Genomic DNA, 16,060 nt, shown 5'->3' on the forward strand with positions numbered 1-16,060 from the left:
TAAACCGCTGCTGTCATGGGGGGCATCTTTCCTGTCCCCACAGATGGATGTTCTGTGCCCTCATGGCCGCTTTGCCCAAGTGAACAGAGCTCCCTGGTTTACCTTGCTCAGTGGGAGTGGGATAGGTTTCCTGCTATTTCCTGTTAACCTTTCTGGAGCCTTGCGTCTTGTCTCTTATGAATAAAATATTGTGGGGCTTTGTCTTTTTTCCAGTTTCATCATTTTTTGTCTCAAAGTGCTTTTAGGTGGTTTGCTAGAATTATTGATATATTGGGGCGGACATTTGTAAGCTTATGTGCTTTCCATTTTTCTTGCTTGTTCTCTGTTACTTCTTTCTTTTAATGCTTTCTTCTGGATTGGGTTTGAAGAGTTTCATCCCTTCCACCACTAGCTTGTTGATATGTAATACTGTTGTTTTAATGGTTGTCCTCTGGGCTATACTACACATTCTTGACTTAAGGTCAAATATAAATCTGTATTTTTACTATTTCCAGGTAATGCAAGGATCTTAGGAAACTAACCCCATCATTTTTTAGTGCTCATATTGCTGTATGTATATAATAGATGAAAGTGACATAAATATTTGTACTATGGCTGCTTTGCACCATTAACATCTGTTTGGATCTACCCATACCAGTGCTGCTTATTTTTCTGTGAGTCTCACAACTTCCTTCTGAGATCATTTCTTTTTAAAAAAACACCCTTTGTTTACTGCTTTTAGTAGGGAATATACAGTTCTCTGAAAATTCCTGTCTGTAATCTTGTTTTTATTTTTTTTTTATTTTTATTTTATTTTTTTTTTGTAATCTTGTTTTTAAAAGATGTTTTTGTGGAGTGTAGGAATCTGTTGGGAAGTTATTTTCTTTGACCCTCTTGAAGATTTTGAACTAATCTTTCCAGTTCCTTTTTTTTTTTTTTTTTTTTTTTTTAAGTCAGGTGTTGAATCATAGCTTTTAAGATACTTGATGTTTGGTCTTTGGTTTAACAATTTTGCATTGCTGTTTCTGGATGCAATTTTCTTTGTTTGTGCTGCTTTTCTTAAGGTGTCCTGGATCCCTGGGGCTGCACACCTGGCCACCTGGGCCACTTTCTCTTTGAGAGCTGTCCCTGCCCTGTTCCCGTTCTCTGTCTTCGGGAGACCTGGGATCTGTGTGTTCCAGCCTTTCCACAATGCCCGAGGGTCCCCAGCCATCCATTTTGTTTCCCACTACTGTCTTGTCCTTCTGTTGGGAAATCTGTTTTCTGCTTCATCCACAGTCCTCTTTTCACCTGATACTTCTGGGTGAGATATTTTTCAGTCTTAGAATCTTACTTGGTTCTTTTCTGTACGGTCTGATTTTTTTAAAAAAAGATTTTATGTATTTATTCATGAGAAACACAGAGAGAGGCAGAGACATAGGCAGAGGGAGACGCAGGCTCCATGCAGGGAGCCTGATGTGGGACTCGATCCCAGGACCTAGGGATCATGCCCTGAGCTGAAGGCAGACACTCAACCACTGAGCCACCCAGGCATTCCTACTTTCTGATTTTTTGACAGAATTCCTGATGTTCTCTTTCACCCCTTTGAACATGATTTTGCTGTCTGTGTCTGATAGTCCATTAACAGTGCCCCTGGGTGGGTGGGGGTCTATATACCTCATCTGTGGTTCTTTGCCTGCCTGGCTGTTTTTGATTGGGCCCTGGGCTTTGTGCATAAAAGCTTGTGACAATAACTTGAGCCCGTGGATAGGATTTTCTTTGTTAATAGATGATTTTTAAACATTTCTGCAGCAGTAGTTCTGGGTCCCTGTGCAAGGGTTAGATGAGCTGCATCTTCCCCCTCTAGGGCAGGGCTGTCTGCATCTATGTGGCTCTCCTCTCCATTGCCTGCAGCCAGGCCACTCCTGTGGCTAGCTTCCCTCTTAGGGTATCTTTCTTCTGTATCTTCGTACCTGCCTTTTTAGCTTTGTATGTCTTTAAGCTGATTAAAAACGTATTTTGTCCAGCTTTCCTGATCTCAGTAGGAATGTTGATCACACCACATCCTTTTCTCAGTGGTTTGAAATGCTTCCTTTGCCAAAGATAACCTCATGGCCGCTTCTGTAGTTTGAAGGGTCAGATATGATCATACCTCTTTCGTTTCCCTCACTGACACCTGAGCCCCTGCCTGCCCACGTGAGCAAGAAGTCCAGGATCTCTGAGTGCTTGAACAGCCCAAGGGCTTTCTTGTCCAGAGCAGGAAGGGGGGCGGGGATGTGTTTCTGGGGAACACCAGTGGGGACGGAGCTCTGATCCACCCCAGGTTCAGTTCTCAGTTTGGAGGTTTCTGCACCTTCCATTCCCCAAGTTTGGTGTGCCTTGTCCTCAGCTGGATCACATGCCTGCACATGCTCTCTGGCTTTGTGTGCATTCTCCTATAGATTCTTGTACTGGCTCTCCCAGTGCAGACACAGTGCCTGGGTCTAGGGGCTTAGCCCCAGGTCTCCTGGTGTGGGGACCAGCATACCTGCGAGGGGCCTGCTCTGATTAAGTAGAGATGAGCACAAAAGAGATCAAACACATGAGAGAATTTTTTCCCAGAATATGATTACATTTCTGCTTCCCCTCTTTGGTCTAGATGTGTTAGTGATGGACTCAGTGAACTCTTTCATCAATTAATTGCTATATACCACCTCTTCTCAAGTACAGGCGCACATATAGTCAGTCCCCTGGGGGCTTATTAGGTGGGATTGCTGGCCGCAGAGGTCTATGCGTAGAAGGTCTGGGTGGGCCCAGGAATGTGTGTGTCTGCCAGGCCCCACATGGTTTGGGGGCCTCACTTTGACAACTAAACACTTGAATATTTACCGAGAATGTTGTTCCATTTAAGTTCATTGGATACTATAGCTCAGATGCCTTTTTTTTTTTTTTTTTTTTAAGAAATAAAAGAAGAGCTTGAAGATCTGAATGGAGAAATCAAGAAAACTGCTAACAAAATCCGAGCCAAGTTGAAGTGTGAGTTTATGGCTTTGGCTGCATGTCATCAGTGATGGTGGCATGTGGGTTGTCTGTATTTCCTTTGTAATGTCTTGTTCTTGGACATTTTTTCAAGTCAGAACTCTGAGCACTTTAAATGATCTGTATGAACTTGGAGTAGTGACCTTTATGAGATGCATCGTTCTAGAATTCTTCAACCTGTGGCTCTAAGGGCTGTGCCAAGGCTCCTGGTTGCTGATCCCACAATTTAGGATAGAAGTGTTAATTACTTTGTATTCAACAAGGTTAATCATTTGCTTATAAATTGTTGCTGTCTTATAGAGACCTATTTTTAGCTTTTTGGCTAAATCGTAGATATTTGAGAAGGTGAGTAGCCTTTCATACGTATCTCCTATTCTTCTTAAATGGTTCCTTAAATTTGCAGGAGTTTAGCTTCCAGTGCTGGAGGTTCAGCACTGAGAGGTGGCTTCTGAGAGGTTCGGGGTGTAAGCAGGGATGCCAGGAAGACACGTCGTATCTGATTTGACAAAAGATCACTGAATCCAGACAATCTCTGTGGATCAGAAAGAACTTTTGTTAGGGCACATTTCAGACAGGTGGGGGCAGGGAGATGACCACCTGTAGCTGTGGTTGCACCCTTCTCCCTGCATTCTGGGGTGCTTGCCTGCCCACGCACTTCAAAGCCATCCATATGGCAGCTTCATCAGTGTATTCCAAAACAGAAGGATTTTCACCCAGAAATACAACCACAGTGCCATGACTGTATCTAGGTTAAATCATTGTGGTTATTATGAAATATCCCATCAGAATTTACACTTCTCTGTTGTCCTTTGAATTTCTTTTTACAGTATGCTTGAATTGGGTTCCATATAAAGACTATACCCTATGATTGGTGGTATGTCACTTAGAGTTTTTAAAACTCAGACTCTCCTTCCATCTTTTCCCCCACTTTTTTCTTTTGGTTGGAGAAGCCAGGACATTGTTCATTAGAATTTACCATGCTTCAGGGTTTGAAAGTTGGTTTCCCCCATAGTCCTCTGTACTGCCTGTAGATCGATAGTTAAGTTCTCTAATCTCCATCAGTCAGGTGGTTTCTTTGTTCACTTTTATTTTAAATGTTAAGATAGGACATGTTTTATCTTGTGATAATAGCAATAATTAATGCTTATTATTGAGGTCTATGAGGAATGGAAAAGATAAAAGCAGTTGGAGGTTTGGCTTGAAAAACTTCCATTTTTTTAGTTTAAAAGGTGAGTCTTGTCATGTTTTTTTCAGCTATTGAGCAAAGTTTTGACCAGGATGAGAGTGGGAACCGGACTTCGGTGGATCTTCGCATACGGAGAACCCAGGTTTGCTTGTCAGCTTCGTCCAGACCGAAGTGATGTGAAGAATAAGTCTTTCTCTATTTCCTTTTTTTTTTTTAAAGATTTTATTTATTTATTCATGAGAGACAGAGAGAGAGAGAGAGAGAGGCAGAGACACAGGCAGAGGGAGAAGCAGGCTCCATGCAGGGAGCCCTACGTGGGACTCAATCCCAGGACTCCAGGATCACGTCCTGGGCTGAAGGTGGCGCTAAACCGTTCAGCCACCCCGGCTGCCCTCTATTTCCTTTCAAATTCATCTTTATGTCACATTGATCCTTATGACATCTCTGCAGAAAAGGAGGTGATCTCTACAGATGACTTCCTTATTATGAAGAAAAAAACGTATTCATCCATCCACAGAGTTCTGCTCTGGAGAGCAGTGTTATCTGAATTATTAGAATCCCTAGAGGGTGTGGGGTGAGGTGAGGTGTGGTGTGCAGACAAGGGGGTCCAGGCTGCTTGCTTCTGTTTGACAAGGGGGGGGCACTGTGCAGGCTCTGGGGTGCCAGCTGAGGTGCCAGGCTCCATCTGGTCAGCGGGGAGTGGTGGCAAGCTCTGAGTCATGATGTCCACCCATTAAGTAACAGGTGCTGGGAGAGTCCAGCACGGTGGTGCTTGTGCAGCTCTCAGTGTGGTTGCTGCTCCTGTAACAGTTGTAGTTTACCTGATACAATGTTTTGTATGTCACTTTCAGCAGAAGAAATGACTATTGTGTATTAATTTAATTTTTCCCATGTTTAATAGCATTCTGTACTATCTCGGAAGTTTGTAGAAGTGATGACGGAATATAACGAGGCACAGACGCTGTTCCGGGACCGAAGCAAAGGACGGATTCAGCGTCAGCTAGAAATTAGTGAGTAAAGGAAAATGCTACTTTTGTTAAAAGCATATTTTTTTCTGAAGTTCTGACATCAAAGTACTGTAAACATTCCATCTTTTTTTTTGCCAATATTGCAAAACCTAAGCTTTCTTGTAGCTTCCAGTTCATTGAATCACCAAAACTTTTTCTTTATTTACATCCTTCAGAAAATCCTTGGTAAATGGATTTTTTTTTAAAGGATTTTATTTATTTATGAGAGGAACAGAGAGAGGCAGAGACATAGGTAGAGGGAGAAGCAGGCTCCCCACAAGGAGCCCGATGTGGGACTCGATCCCGGATCCCAGGATCATGCCCTGAGCCAGAGGCAGATGCTCAACTGCTGAACCACCCAGGTGTCCCTGGATTTTAAATTACTTTCTAATTAGCATTATTCTTAGAGTGCTAATCAGATTTGGAACACTTTCAGCTATCATCACTTCACACACTTTCCTGTTGCCCCCAACAGGGGGGCAGATATGGTCTCTGTGGGCCTCAGGGCACTGCATATAGGGCGAGGCAGCACAGACTGCCCTTTGTACCAGCTTGCCATAAAAGGATGCATGCAAAGCCATCAGCCTGGGAAGGGGGGCTTGGGCCTCCCTCTGGGCAGGAGGCAGTTTGCTGATCATGTAAAGGTCAGTCAGGTGGGCCACCTCCCTGTGAGCGAAGACTAGGGCTCCACAGCCAGGGCCCAAGCTCATGATGGGCTAGGTGGCCACTGGGGCTGTGCACACCTCCCTAGGGACTTGGGGAGCCTGGAACAACCACAAGTGGGAACTTCATCAAATGGCATTTCAGCGACTTTACTGAAATATAATTCTATGCCATGACGATGATGTGCAAAGGATACAGGTCAGCAGCTTTAGTGTATCACACAGTTGTAGAACATCTTTGTTGCCCCCAGAACTACCTACCGTCTTTCACTCTCTGCACCTTTTCTGTGGAGCCCTAGCCTCTATCAATCTGCCAGAAAAACATTGTTTGAAAATGTTGACAATTCAGATTTTAGTTGCTAACTTAACAGTTGAAAAAGTTATTTGTAAGTGTTGGCATGTCCTGAGTGGAGGCTCTGTTCATCTTGCAGCTGGAAGAACCACAACAGATGATGAGCTGGAGGAGATGCTGGAGAGTGGAAGTCCTTCTGTCTTCACGGCAGACGTGAGTACCTGGGAGGTTGCGGCTGCACGCCTGCATGCACTTGACCTGCATTTGATTTCCAAAGCGGCCCTGAGTTCATCAGTATTTCTCTTTTGTGTTTGTTTTCCAAAGATTATATCAGATTCACAAATTACTAGACAAGCTCTCAATGAAATTGAGTCTCGTCACAAGGACATCATGAAGCTAGAGACCAGCATCCGGGAGCTGCATGAGATGTTCACGGACATGGCTATGTTCGTGGAGACCCAGGTATCTGCACACATGTCCCTGTCTCTGGTACGGTGGCATGGACTCGTGAATTCTCACATGAGATTCCAGTATAGCCGAGAAAGCCAGGATTTTGGATCCATCCACCTCCCTGCACTCTCCTCAGAAGTTGATTGCAGTTATATTGTGAGACAGGAATGCTTAAATACTCAACAGTACGGGATTGGCTTCCTTACTTAAATTCCGTGTGTCTGCTGGACAACTTACTAGGCAGCCACAGGTGGCAGACTTTAGTTTAGAGGGATTTTTAGAAAGACATAGAAATATAGTGTTGGAATTATAGGTGAAGGGGGAGATACAAAATCTTACGTGTCTATGTATACACACATCTGTGTTATCCTAGATTATGCTTGCACACATGTGTATGTCTGTGGCATGAACTCGGCTCCATAAAATAGTATTCATAGAAGGAAAGAAATATACCAAATAGTATAATAACAGTGAGATGGTGGGGATTTTAATTTTCTTCTCTAAAGTACATGTATTTTCAAGTGTCTGAAAGGAGTGTGTGTTAGAATGATAATTGGCAGAAATGTTTAAAAGAATAAGCTGGGAGCTATAGTTCATGATCAACCAGGGATGTGAGGATGGAAGGAGCATAGGCAGTTCCTCACAAAATCCAAAATCCAGCATAAGATACAAGTTGGTGTGTCCTGTTAGGTGTGTGGATATGTTCGTTCTGACTCCTGGACCTGAATCAGGCTCTTGGTGATGTTTCCAAGATGGAGTGAAGCCTGCATGTGGCCATCCACTGATTCAGGGGTTAGAATTGTGTTGATGCCCATGCCATGGGAGTGTCTGTGTCTGTGTCTTAGGTAGATTGTGTCCTCATGCCCCCAAAGGCTAGTTTTGGAATCTGCTCTGGGAGGAGCAGTCTGCTGAGATGTTTTGAACCTGATCAGTTTATTTTCTGGATTATGTGAGGGAGGACAGGAAGTCCATCCTGTATAGGACTCTTTCTCCATGTCACTGACCTTTGGAAGAACACTGTTGATTTTGAGGAGGTTTATCATAAAAATATGTGGAAATCTCAGGTTCTGTGTGATTTCTGGGAAAAACCAGTAGCCCCTGGGGCAGGGGGCGGGTTCATGGGGTGGAGCCCTTGCTTCCCCACACTAGAAGTTTCTGCCAGCTTTGTATTTTCAGGGAGTATTCTGAAGAGAGCCACTAGGCAGTAAGGACAGTATGTTGTGTTAGTAATTTTGAAAGATTTTAGAGTACCAGAGACTTTAATCTTGATGGTTCTACACCCCATGTATGACCTTAAGCTTCAGTAGGAAGATGGCTGTATCAGTTTTGTTTCACCATGTCTCCTTTTAGAAGTTTGTTGGTATTGTGTTATTTTTACTTCTTTAACTCAAACTGTGTGCATAGTCAGAACTGCTAGTAAGCTTGAGGTTTCAACACATGAGGTAATTGTACATCATTTCCCACTGCTGTACTGTCACTGCTGCAGACTGTGTGTGCTGTGGACACGGAGGCAGGTATGGTTCCCCTTCCATCCACCTCCCTGCACTCTCCTCACCCATACTCTTCCTTCATCTAGTCTACTTAATATTAAGCAGATGGTGGTCTAAGTTTACTGACATTTAAAGAAATCACCACAGTTTTCCACCCACTGGAAACGACGTCATTATACATTGTGTGTGTGTGCGTGCGTGCTGGGAAGGTGTCAGACTGTGCTCACCTTCAAAAGGCACTCCCATGCGAGAGCACCTCTCAGAATGGGCTTGATACGCCTTTAATCATCTGCATTGTCACCCGACCCTCTCATCCTCATTCAATCTTTTTAAAGTATAAATTTTGATTACTTTGTGTTGGCATGTTTATAACATTCTCATCTTTTTGTAAATGTGAGCAACATTTGGTGCTCACTCCTTGCATATGACATCCATGTGAGCACTTTATCAGTGCTCTCTATCTGCCTTAAGATATGTGCTCAGGTCATTCAAAAACATTCTCTGAATCTGAAACTTTGTTTTAAGGGTGAAATGATCAACAACATAGAAAAAAACGTTATGAACGCCACAGACTACGTAGAGCATGCTAAAGAAGAAACAAAGAAAGCTATTAAATATCACAGCAAAGCTAGAAGGGTGAGTTTGGTTTTTAAGAATTAAGGTGCATTCTTCTCTTCATTTGGCTTTAAGTGTAATATGTCCACGTAGTCCTCCTTTAAAGGTCTTCCAGTAAATAAATTCTTATATTCTTATTTCACTTTAAAACTGAAGTGATGATTTTGCTAAAAATTTTTGAAGGTTATGTAGGCAAATGTGTTCTGTGACCTTTATGTTCTGAGTGGCTGACCTCATGTTTCTCCAGAGGCCCCTGTGCCACTATCTGGAGGGGGATGGAGAGCTAACAGGATGGGAATTTTAGAAGCTGTTGGTTACACACTTTGTTCAGTGAACCGTGGCTTCTTTCCTTGGGTTGCTTGCTAATTCTCTGGTTTGGAGGGTGAAGGGCGCTGCTGAGACTGGACATGTGCTATGTGGCTCCGAGTTCAAGCTTTGTGAATGAGTTTACCTGAATCCCGAGTGTGTGGTGTGTGAGCAAAGCTCTTCTAAGAAAACAGTGAAATGACAGAATTAAGCTCTGACTCAGGGACAAGGAAGCTCTCTATGTTCCATGGGGGTCCTGGTCTGGTAATTCTTGGCTTCCTTCTTCCCAGAGTGGAGAAGGCCCACACAAAGCACACACCACTGCTTCCCTGTCCTGGTAGAGGGCTGTGAGGGTTCACAGGGTCTTTCTGGTTGGGTGGTTTCCCTTGCACTGCCCATGGCAGTCTTGTAAGGAGGCAGTTCCAGAGTGCTGGGAGGAAGGGAAGGGTCAGGGTGCAGAGTGCACTGGGCAGGGTGCTGGCCTCCACTCAGGGGCATGCCTGGGCTCCACTCTCAAACTGTAGGGCACCACACTCTGCTTTCTCTTGGGCATATCTGTGTTCGTTCTTTGGAACATGAGAACTGCTTGTGATGTTATTCTGTATTCACACTTTTTAAAAGTACTCCTCCATGAAGTGAGGTCCTGAGGTCCACAGGTGAGTTCTTAGCCGACTTCCTGTAAAAGTCACTCACCAAGGGCAGATTGCTTCATTTCACTGTGACATAACCAGCACATCAGTCCAGTGGACATGTTCATGAACAGTTGATGGGTTTTACAAAGATAACAGCCCTACTGGGAAGTACAGACTTATCCACTGGGCAAGCCTCACTGTGCCGCACAGTGTCACCTGCTCAGAGAGGTGGGCCTGGGTCAAGAATTGTCACCATTTCTGCAGGGAAACAGCTGACACCACTTGTTCAGACTTCTCACTCTGCTCCCCAGATGGCAGCTGTCCCCCTCCTGGGCTCCTACTTTCTCCCCTGCACTGGGGGTGCTGTGTTTTCTGGGGTATGGTGGGAGCAGTGAAGGGTTTAACTGCTGGCAGTGAACACAAGTGGAACAGAAGAGGGTGAGCTTATTCCCTACATTGCTGGTCTCCTGTTGTCCTGAACTGGCCCTGTAGCTCTGTCCCAGGACTGTCGTGGGTCTCAGCCCGGGAAACTTACCCAGATACTGTGACCTGTAGATGGAGCTGCGTCCATCTCATTGATGGAAATGGATATCCTCAGGGTTCTAGAGCCATTCATCTCCAAGCCGTCTGACCTGTGAAATTAAACATCACCCTTTTAAGAACTAAAGACTGTCAAACAATGAATCAGATGTCCTGTAACTTAGATTTTAAAACCGATTCCTGTGGATTGTTTTACTTTCAGTGAATGATGTCTTCTAATGTGGTGTGATAGGAAATTACCATAATGTAATCAGCTTGCTTTTCTTTGACAGAAAAAGTGGATAATTGTAGCTGTGTCAGTGGCTCTGGTTGCTGTAATTGCTCTAATTATTGGTTTATCAGTTGGCAAATGATGATGTGGATCACGTCCATGTGCATGCCCCCCTGCCAGCGAGGCAGTAAGTAACTAACAACTAATCTACTTATTAACTTTGCTGATGAGCTAGTAGTAATGCTTGCTCAATTTTAATGTACTTACAAGTCCTACCAGCCTGCCAGCAGAGCAGAGCGGGGCCAGGAGTATCACTTGGCAGTGCGTGTCCCTGGCTGCAGAGGCCAGTCCGGCTACCACGGGTACTGAAGGTTAATGGGCTGGTAGAGGGTCATCTCTAAACAGAGGCCTCTATCTCATGTGGCCTGTTAAAGCCTCTGGGTCCCTTGCACTCCTGCCCAAGGTGCACTCATGCTCCATGTAGCGACTACAGCACAGAGGCACTTTCTCCTTGAACTGGCATTTAATAGTTGAATGTACCTTTTAAGTTTTTAGCTTTTGGAATAGCTGCAATACCTGAAAGTTTCTTTGTGCGATCTACCCACTGGTGGTGTTACTGTGGGTTGGAAGGAGTGGAAGCAGAGTTCTCTGGAAAAGTCTAGGGCCTGAAAGTCCTTCCTCTCGCTGGTGCCCCTGTGCCAACTCCAGTGATTTTCCCATACTTCCTTACAGAAGCAGACTGTTCAGTTAGCATGCCTGGTAGTTCAGGGATTCTGAGGAGAAAAGATAATTACTGATGAAAGTGTTTTTGTCCACCGTTATGTCATCTTTCCCCAAACTTCAGTACATTTTATGTTTCCCCTCGGGTCTCTTGTTCATTTGGGAGCCTCCTCCCCATGGGAGCGCTCCGGTGAGAATGCTGGCTGGTGTGCTGAGCCCCTCGGCCTAGCGTGCCAGTGCCCCCATTTTGGGGTGCTGACGGCTGCCCTGGAGGAGCTCATTCTTTTGTCGTGAGAGCCACTGCAGCCCCAGGACAGACAGCAGACTAGAGAGGAGGTCTGTGTGCGGCTCCACCACTGTTGTCAGCCTGTGAGAGTTCTGTCCCTGAGTGCACCCCGGAGGCCCTGGGTGCGTGCTGCGTGTGGGGAGAAGCTAGCGCGGTCCATGTGCTGCCCTCATGCGCCACAAGATCACACTGGAACTTGTTTCAGAAATAGGCTTGGGGATGGTGAGTTGGTTGAAGTTTGTTCTTTAGAAGGAAGGAGGCTTAAAAAAAAAAAAAAAAGGGAAGGAGGCTTAGCACTCTGTTAGGACATTGATGTGACTTTCCTGATGCTGTCCTGTTAGCTCTGCTGGAAAAATAGCGTATATAATTTCCTTCACTAACATAATTGCATTTAAAAATATTTTTATGATTGTTTTGGATATGTATTTTCTTAATTTTTCCTGGTGTTCATAGTATGGTTATAGCAAAGATTAAAAATGATTTTTAGATTGGACCCAGTAATGGTGTTTGGTAAGGCCATTGAATAAAAGCAGGTTTTTCAGTGTGATTCTTGGGGGAGCAGTGGGCTTACTGTGGGCCCTGGGCCTGCATGGCTGGTGTACCCTCATGTCTTTCAATATGAACATAGGACAGCCCTCATTAATAAAAACACACCAAAGTGCACACCAACAATTTTTTTTTATAGAAATGCAGTGGTTGATACCTATAATACTTTGGAAAAATTAACTTATTCTTTCAGCAAATAGTTCAGCAGACCCTCCCAGTAGGCCAGACACAGAGTGTGGGCACACTGTGGAGGTGATCCTAATCCCACAGCCTGCAGCGTGGCCAGGATGGTCGATGTCCTATCTGGAGACAGGTGGAGAGCGTGCTGTGCCCATGGTTTATGTCTCCTAGGGGGTCAAGCCATAACTTTACCCCAGAACAGGGCTAGTGCCCTGGGCTGTGCTCTGCCCACTAAGGGGTGGGGGGCAGGCATGTGTTTGGCTGGAGCTGTTAGGGTGTCAGACAAGAATGTGGTGCAGTCTGTGGCATCTGGGGTGTGGGAGTTTGGGAGAGCACCTCCTCAAGCCAGTGGGAAAGGAAGGAGACGTGTGCACAGTGCCCAGACCCCCACAGAGCAAGTACTGTGGGCAGGGAAAGTCCGAGCTCTCGGGCAGGGTGGCTGGTTTTCCCTGGGGACCTCAAGTGCATGAGCAGGCACTGAACCTGAAGGGTGGCTGCCGGTGGGAAGGAAGATGGGACCACAGGCTCGGATTGAGGTGCTGAGTGGAGTTCACGGGGCTGTGGTGGGATGAAGCTGGGGCTGTGGTCCTCATGCCAGCAACATGTGCAGCTCAGACGAGAGGGGACGTCCCCAGGGCCATGCTCCCTCGCCCCCCGAGTCGCTGACTGAAAGGTTCCCGAGGGCCTGGCCCACGGACTGTTGAGAGCTTGGTGGCTGCCAGAGCTCCTGGTGCACATGCTACCTTGGAGTCGCGGTGAGGCCTGCACGGGCTGATGGTCAGTTAGGGAGATGGCCCTGCCTCAGTGTCCTGCAGCATCCTGCAGCAGGGGTGCCCTTCATTGTTGTGACTTCTCCCAAGTCCTGGGAGGAGAGCAGGTTCCTTGAGCCACAGGTGGTTTAGCTTCCCTCTGGGCAGGGTTGCTTGTTAACTGAACCTAGCGCAGTGCTGTTGCCTGGGGGCGGGGATGTGGTGGAAGACCCTCCTGGACCTCCTGGGTTTCTTACAGACTGCACGTGTGCCTTGGGCAAAACACGGCTAAGGAAGCTGTCAGCAGACGGGACCTTCATCTAGTGAAAGGGATTATAGGGAAAAGGAGGGGAACTGGGTAGGAAAAATCAGAGAGGGAGACAGGACATGAGAGACTTCTAATTCTGGGAAACGAACAAGGGGTGGTGGAAGGGGAGGTGGGCGGGGGGATGGGGTGACTGGGTGATGGGCACTGAGGAGGGCACTTGATGGGATGTGCACTGGGTGATATGCTATATGTTGGCAAATCAAATTTAAATTTAAAACATGTAAAAGAAAGTCTTGAAAGGATGTGCAGTGCGCCCCAGGAAACGCAGTCTGCAACTAGTATGATCAGTAGGAAGTGTTCATTAAGGGCCCACAGGGCACCAGGGAGGCGTTGCCTTTGCCCCGGGAGCAAGTAGCTGTTTTGACACCACCTGTTTTCACTTACTGCATCCCCTTAGCATAACAGACACATGTGCATATCTCAGCTGGCCCGTGCACATTTCCTGTCCACCTCTCCCTTGTCTGTGACCTGGAGGACTTGTATTTTAAACTCTCAAATTCCAGGAGGATTTTGTTAAGAAATGACATTAATGATTTCTTTCTTTGTATACCTTGGAAATTAATTAATGTTTTTCTTTATCTTTCAGAAAATGATGTTCATTATTATTTGTGTAATTATTTTGCTTGTGATCCTTGGAATTGTCCTAGCAACAACACTGTCATAGCAGCCAGATCCCAAGAGCCACTCTCTCTGGAGTCACACCACACCTGCAGCAAGTCCATGTCCTCCCAGTCCAGGACTGAGCTCCAGGCACTGTGACGTGTGGTGCTGGGTGCTGGTCTCTGGTTAGAGAAGGCCAGGGGAAACTCAAGGGACACATCATTCAGGGGAAGTCTGTGTGGGATGGGTGTGACGAGTTACCCCAAACATCCCTGGACTCTGAGCAGCACACAACAAAAATGTAACAATGTGAAACTTATTTCAATGGCCTTAAAATAAGGAATTATTGAAAATTTCAATTTTTTTTTATATTTCAGTGTTAAAAATGCATGTGAAGTTTAATAAGGAATATTTTGTTAGGAAGCTCGTAGATGTCAGGTCTGAGCTTTCCTTCCCTATCCCCTCCCAGCTAACATGCTAATTGAGACGTTTTTGTACTGTGTTTAATTTGTGTTTGTTTGCAACAAAAATTTTTATCACAGAGCTGTTTTGTAAGATATCTATAATTTTAAATGTTTATATTGTTTAATATATTAACATCTTAATTTACTCCATTTTTATATATTGAGTATTGCCTTTTGAAAGAAACTTCATAATATTATCAGAACCTCCTTTGCACAGCTGTTTACAGTTTGCTGTTGGCATAGCACACATGGGCTGCAAAGCCCCTGAAAAGTCTTTCAAGTGCCTTCTGTTGATGCTGATTTGTGAGGTTCCAGTGCACCTGACACCCCCAGGAAAGCCCTCATTGTTGTACTCCTGTCCACTCCTCTGTACTCACGTCCACTGCCCGAGATAATAAATCAGTTACTGCACTGTGAAAGACCACGGCCTTGTGTTTATTCATTAGAAATAGTGTTTATGTGCTCCTGTTTACTTCAAAGGTGGTGAGAAGACCGAGATCTCAGGCTTTCTAAACTCATAGAAATTATTTCCAGACGTTAACTCTTCTAACCATAAACTGTGTACAGATTGCTTAACTGCGCTTTAAGTGCTTACTGTTCTGCTGAACCTCAAAAGTGAATTCACAAAGTTGATAGGAATCTATGATAAACATTTGTATTGCCCATTAATGTTTTTTAGTATACTATGTGTTTTATTTTTTGACTTGTAAAACGTAGGAGTCTTACTAGCAAGTGGACAAGATCGCAGCTGGTCAGAGTTGTAAATGAATGTGAAGGATGCTCAAAATGTTACTAACTCACTGCTGTTTGTGCCTCTGTTCTGATGTCAGTTCTGACTGAGGGAGACATTTTTGATTTTATGTAGTAATTGTGAACATCGAGCAGTTTGGAGACTGCCTTATGTAATACAATTCTGCATTCCACCCTAACATCTGCATCCAGCGGCTTAGCTTAGACTCAGGTGTGAACGGATGCATTTCGTCTGTTTGCTGATTACCACTGTGTACTCAGTGTTAGGAGAGGAGTGTTCTGGCTATCACGTGTGTTTTTAAAAACCTTTAAATGGCCTGTGAATGGGGTGTGCTCACTGACATGTGCATATGTTGGAAACATGCCTTGAGGGATCTTTAAATATTTAGCAATCATGCTTGAATTAGTACAGCTTCTGTGCACCTGTCTGTGTAATCATGTCCGTGTGCAGATGGCGTCCCTGTGGATACTGGCCTGCGTCTTCCTCCAGTCCTGCTTCTGCCTCATACCAGTGCGTGGTTCTGGCCACTCACCCTCCATCTGAAGGCCTTACTGGATCTGTGCTTTTGTGGATGAAGTTACGGATTTCTTTTTAAATAAACATTTATGTCAGCAGCACGTCTGTGTGTGTAAGCCTCAAGCACCTGTTTGAGGTGAGATTTTTAAAAATATACCTACAGGTTTGTGTGTTACTTTTTATCATTTCTTCAAATATTTTATGTTTACATTAAAAAAAAAACTGCCAGAGAACCGAAAAAAAAATTTACTTTCTGTCTTGTCAATTCTGGAAAGATATTTGGGGAGATACTTAATTGCATATCCATTAATAAATTGTTCTACTAAGAAAATTACTTGTGGCCATTATTATGTATCATAATGTAATGTGATTTGATGATGTTAGGGCTTTTGATACATTTTGATTATTTGATGATTTGTGTTGTTATTACAGTTCCTCTGTGCTCACGTCTCAGATGTCAGCAGTGCGTGTGGAGAAGCCTGTCTGGGTTCTCTGCTTATGACAAACGCTAATTCAGGGGACTTGGGTTATACTTCAGAGTCACTGGCTTCAA

At 44.8% G+C, this 16,060-nt stretch overlaps 1 protein-coding gene across 4 annotated transcripts in view; it reads left to right on the top strand.

Moving 5' to 3' along the window:
- The window catches only part of STX2 (syntaxin 2), a 31,305-nt gene extending 15,467 nt beyond the window's left edge, over positions 1-15,838 (top strand). For 3 of the 4 annotated variants that reach the window (XM_072802107.1, XM_072802108.1, XM_072802105.1), the window contains exons 4-11: positions 2,899-2,973; positions 4,231-4,304; positions 5,064-5,172; positions 6,263-6,336; positions 6,448-6,585; positions 8,589-8,699; positions 10,429-10,554; positions 13,763-15,838. In XM_072802107.1, the coding sequence (XP_072658208.1) occupies positions 2,899-2,973; positions 4,231-4,304; positions 5,064-5,172; positions 6,263-6,336; positions 6,448-6,585; positions 8,589-8,699; positions 10,429-10,509 (662 nt within the window). In that variant the 3' untranslated portion in view covers positions 10,510-10,554; positions 13,763-15,838. The remainder of the gene's footprint in view (positions 1-2,898; positions 2,974-4,230; positions 4,305-5,063; positions 5,173-6,262; positions 6,337-6,447; positions 6,586-8,588; positions 8,700-10,428; positions 10,555-13,762) is intronic. The other variant, XM_072802106.1, reaches the window with a different exon arrangement.
- Positions 15,839-16,060: the final 222 nt, after the last annotated feature.

The sequence above is a fragment of the Canis lupus genome, chromosome 27 (assembly GCF_048164855.1).
Source record: "Canis lupus baileyi chromosome 27, mCanLup2.hap1, whole genome shotgun sequence".
NCBI lineage: Eukaryota > Metazoa > Chordata > Mammalia > Carnivora > Canidae > Canis > Canis lupus.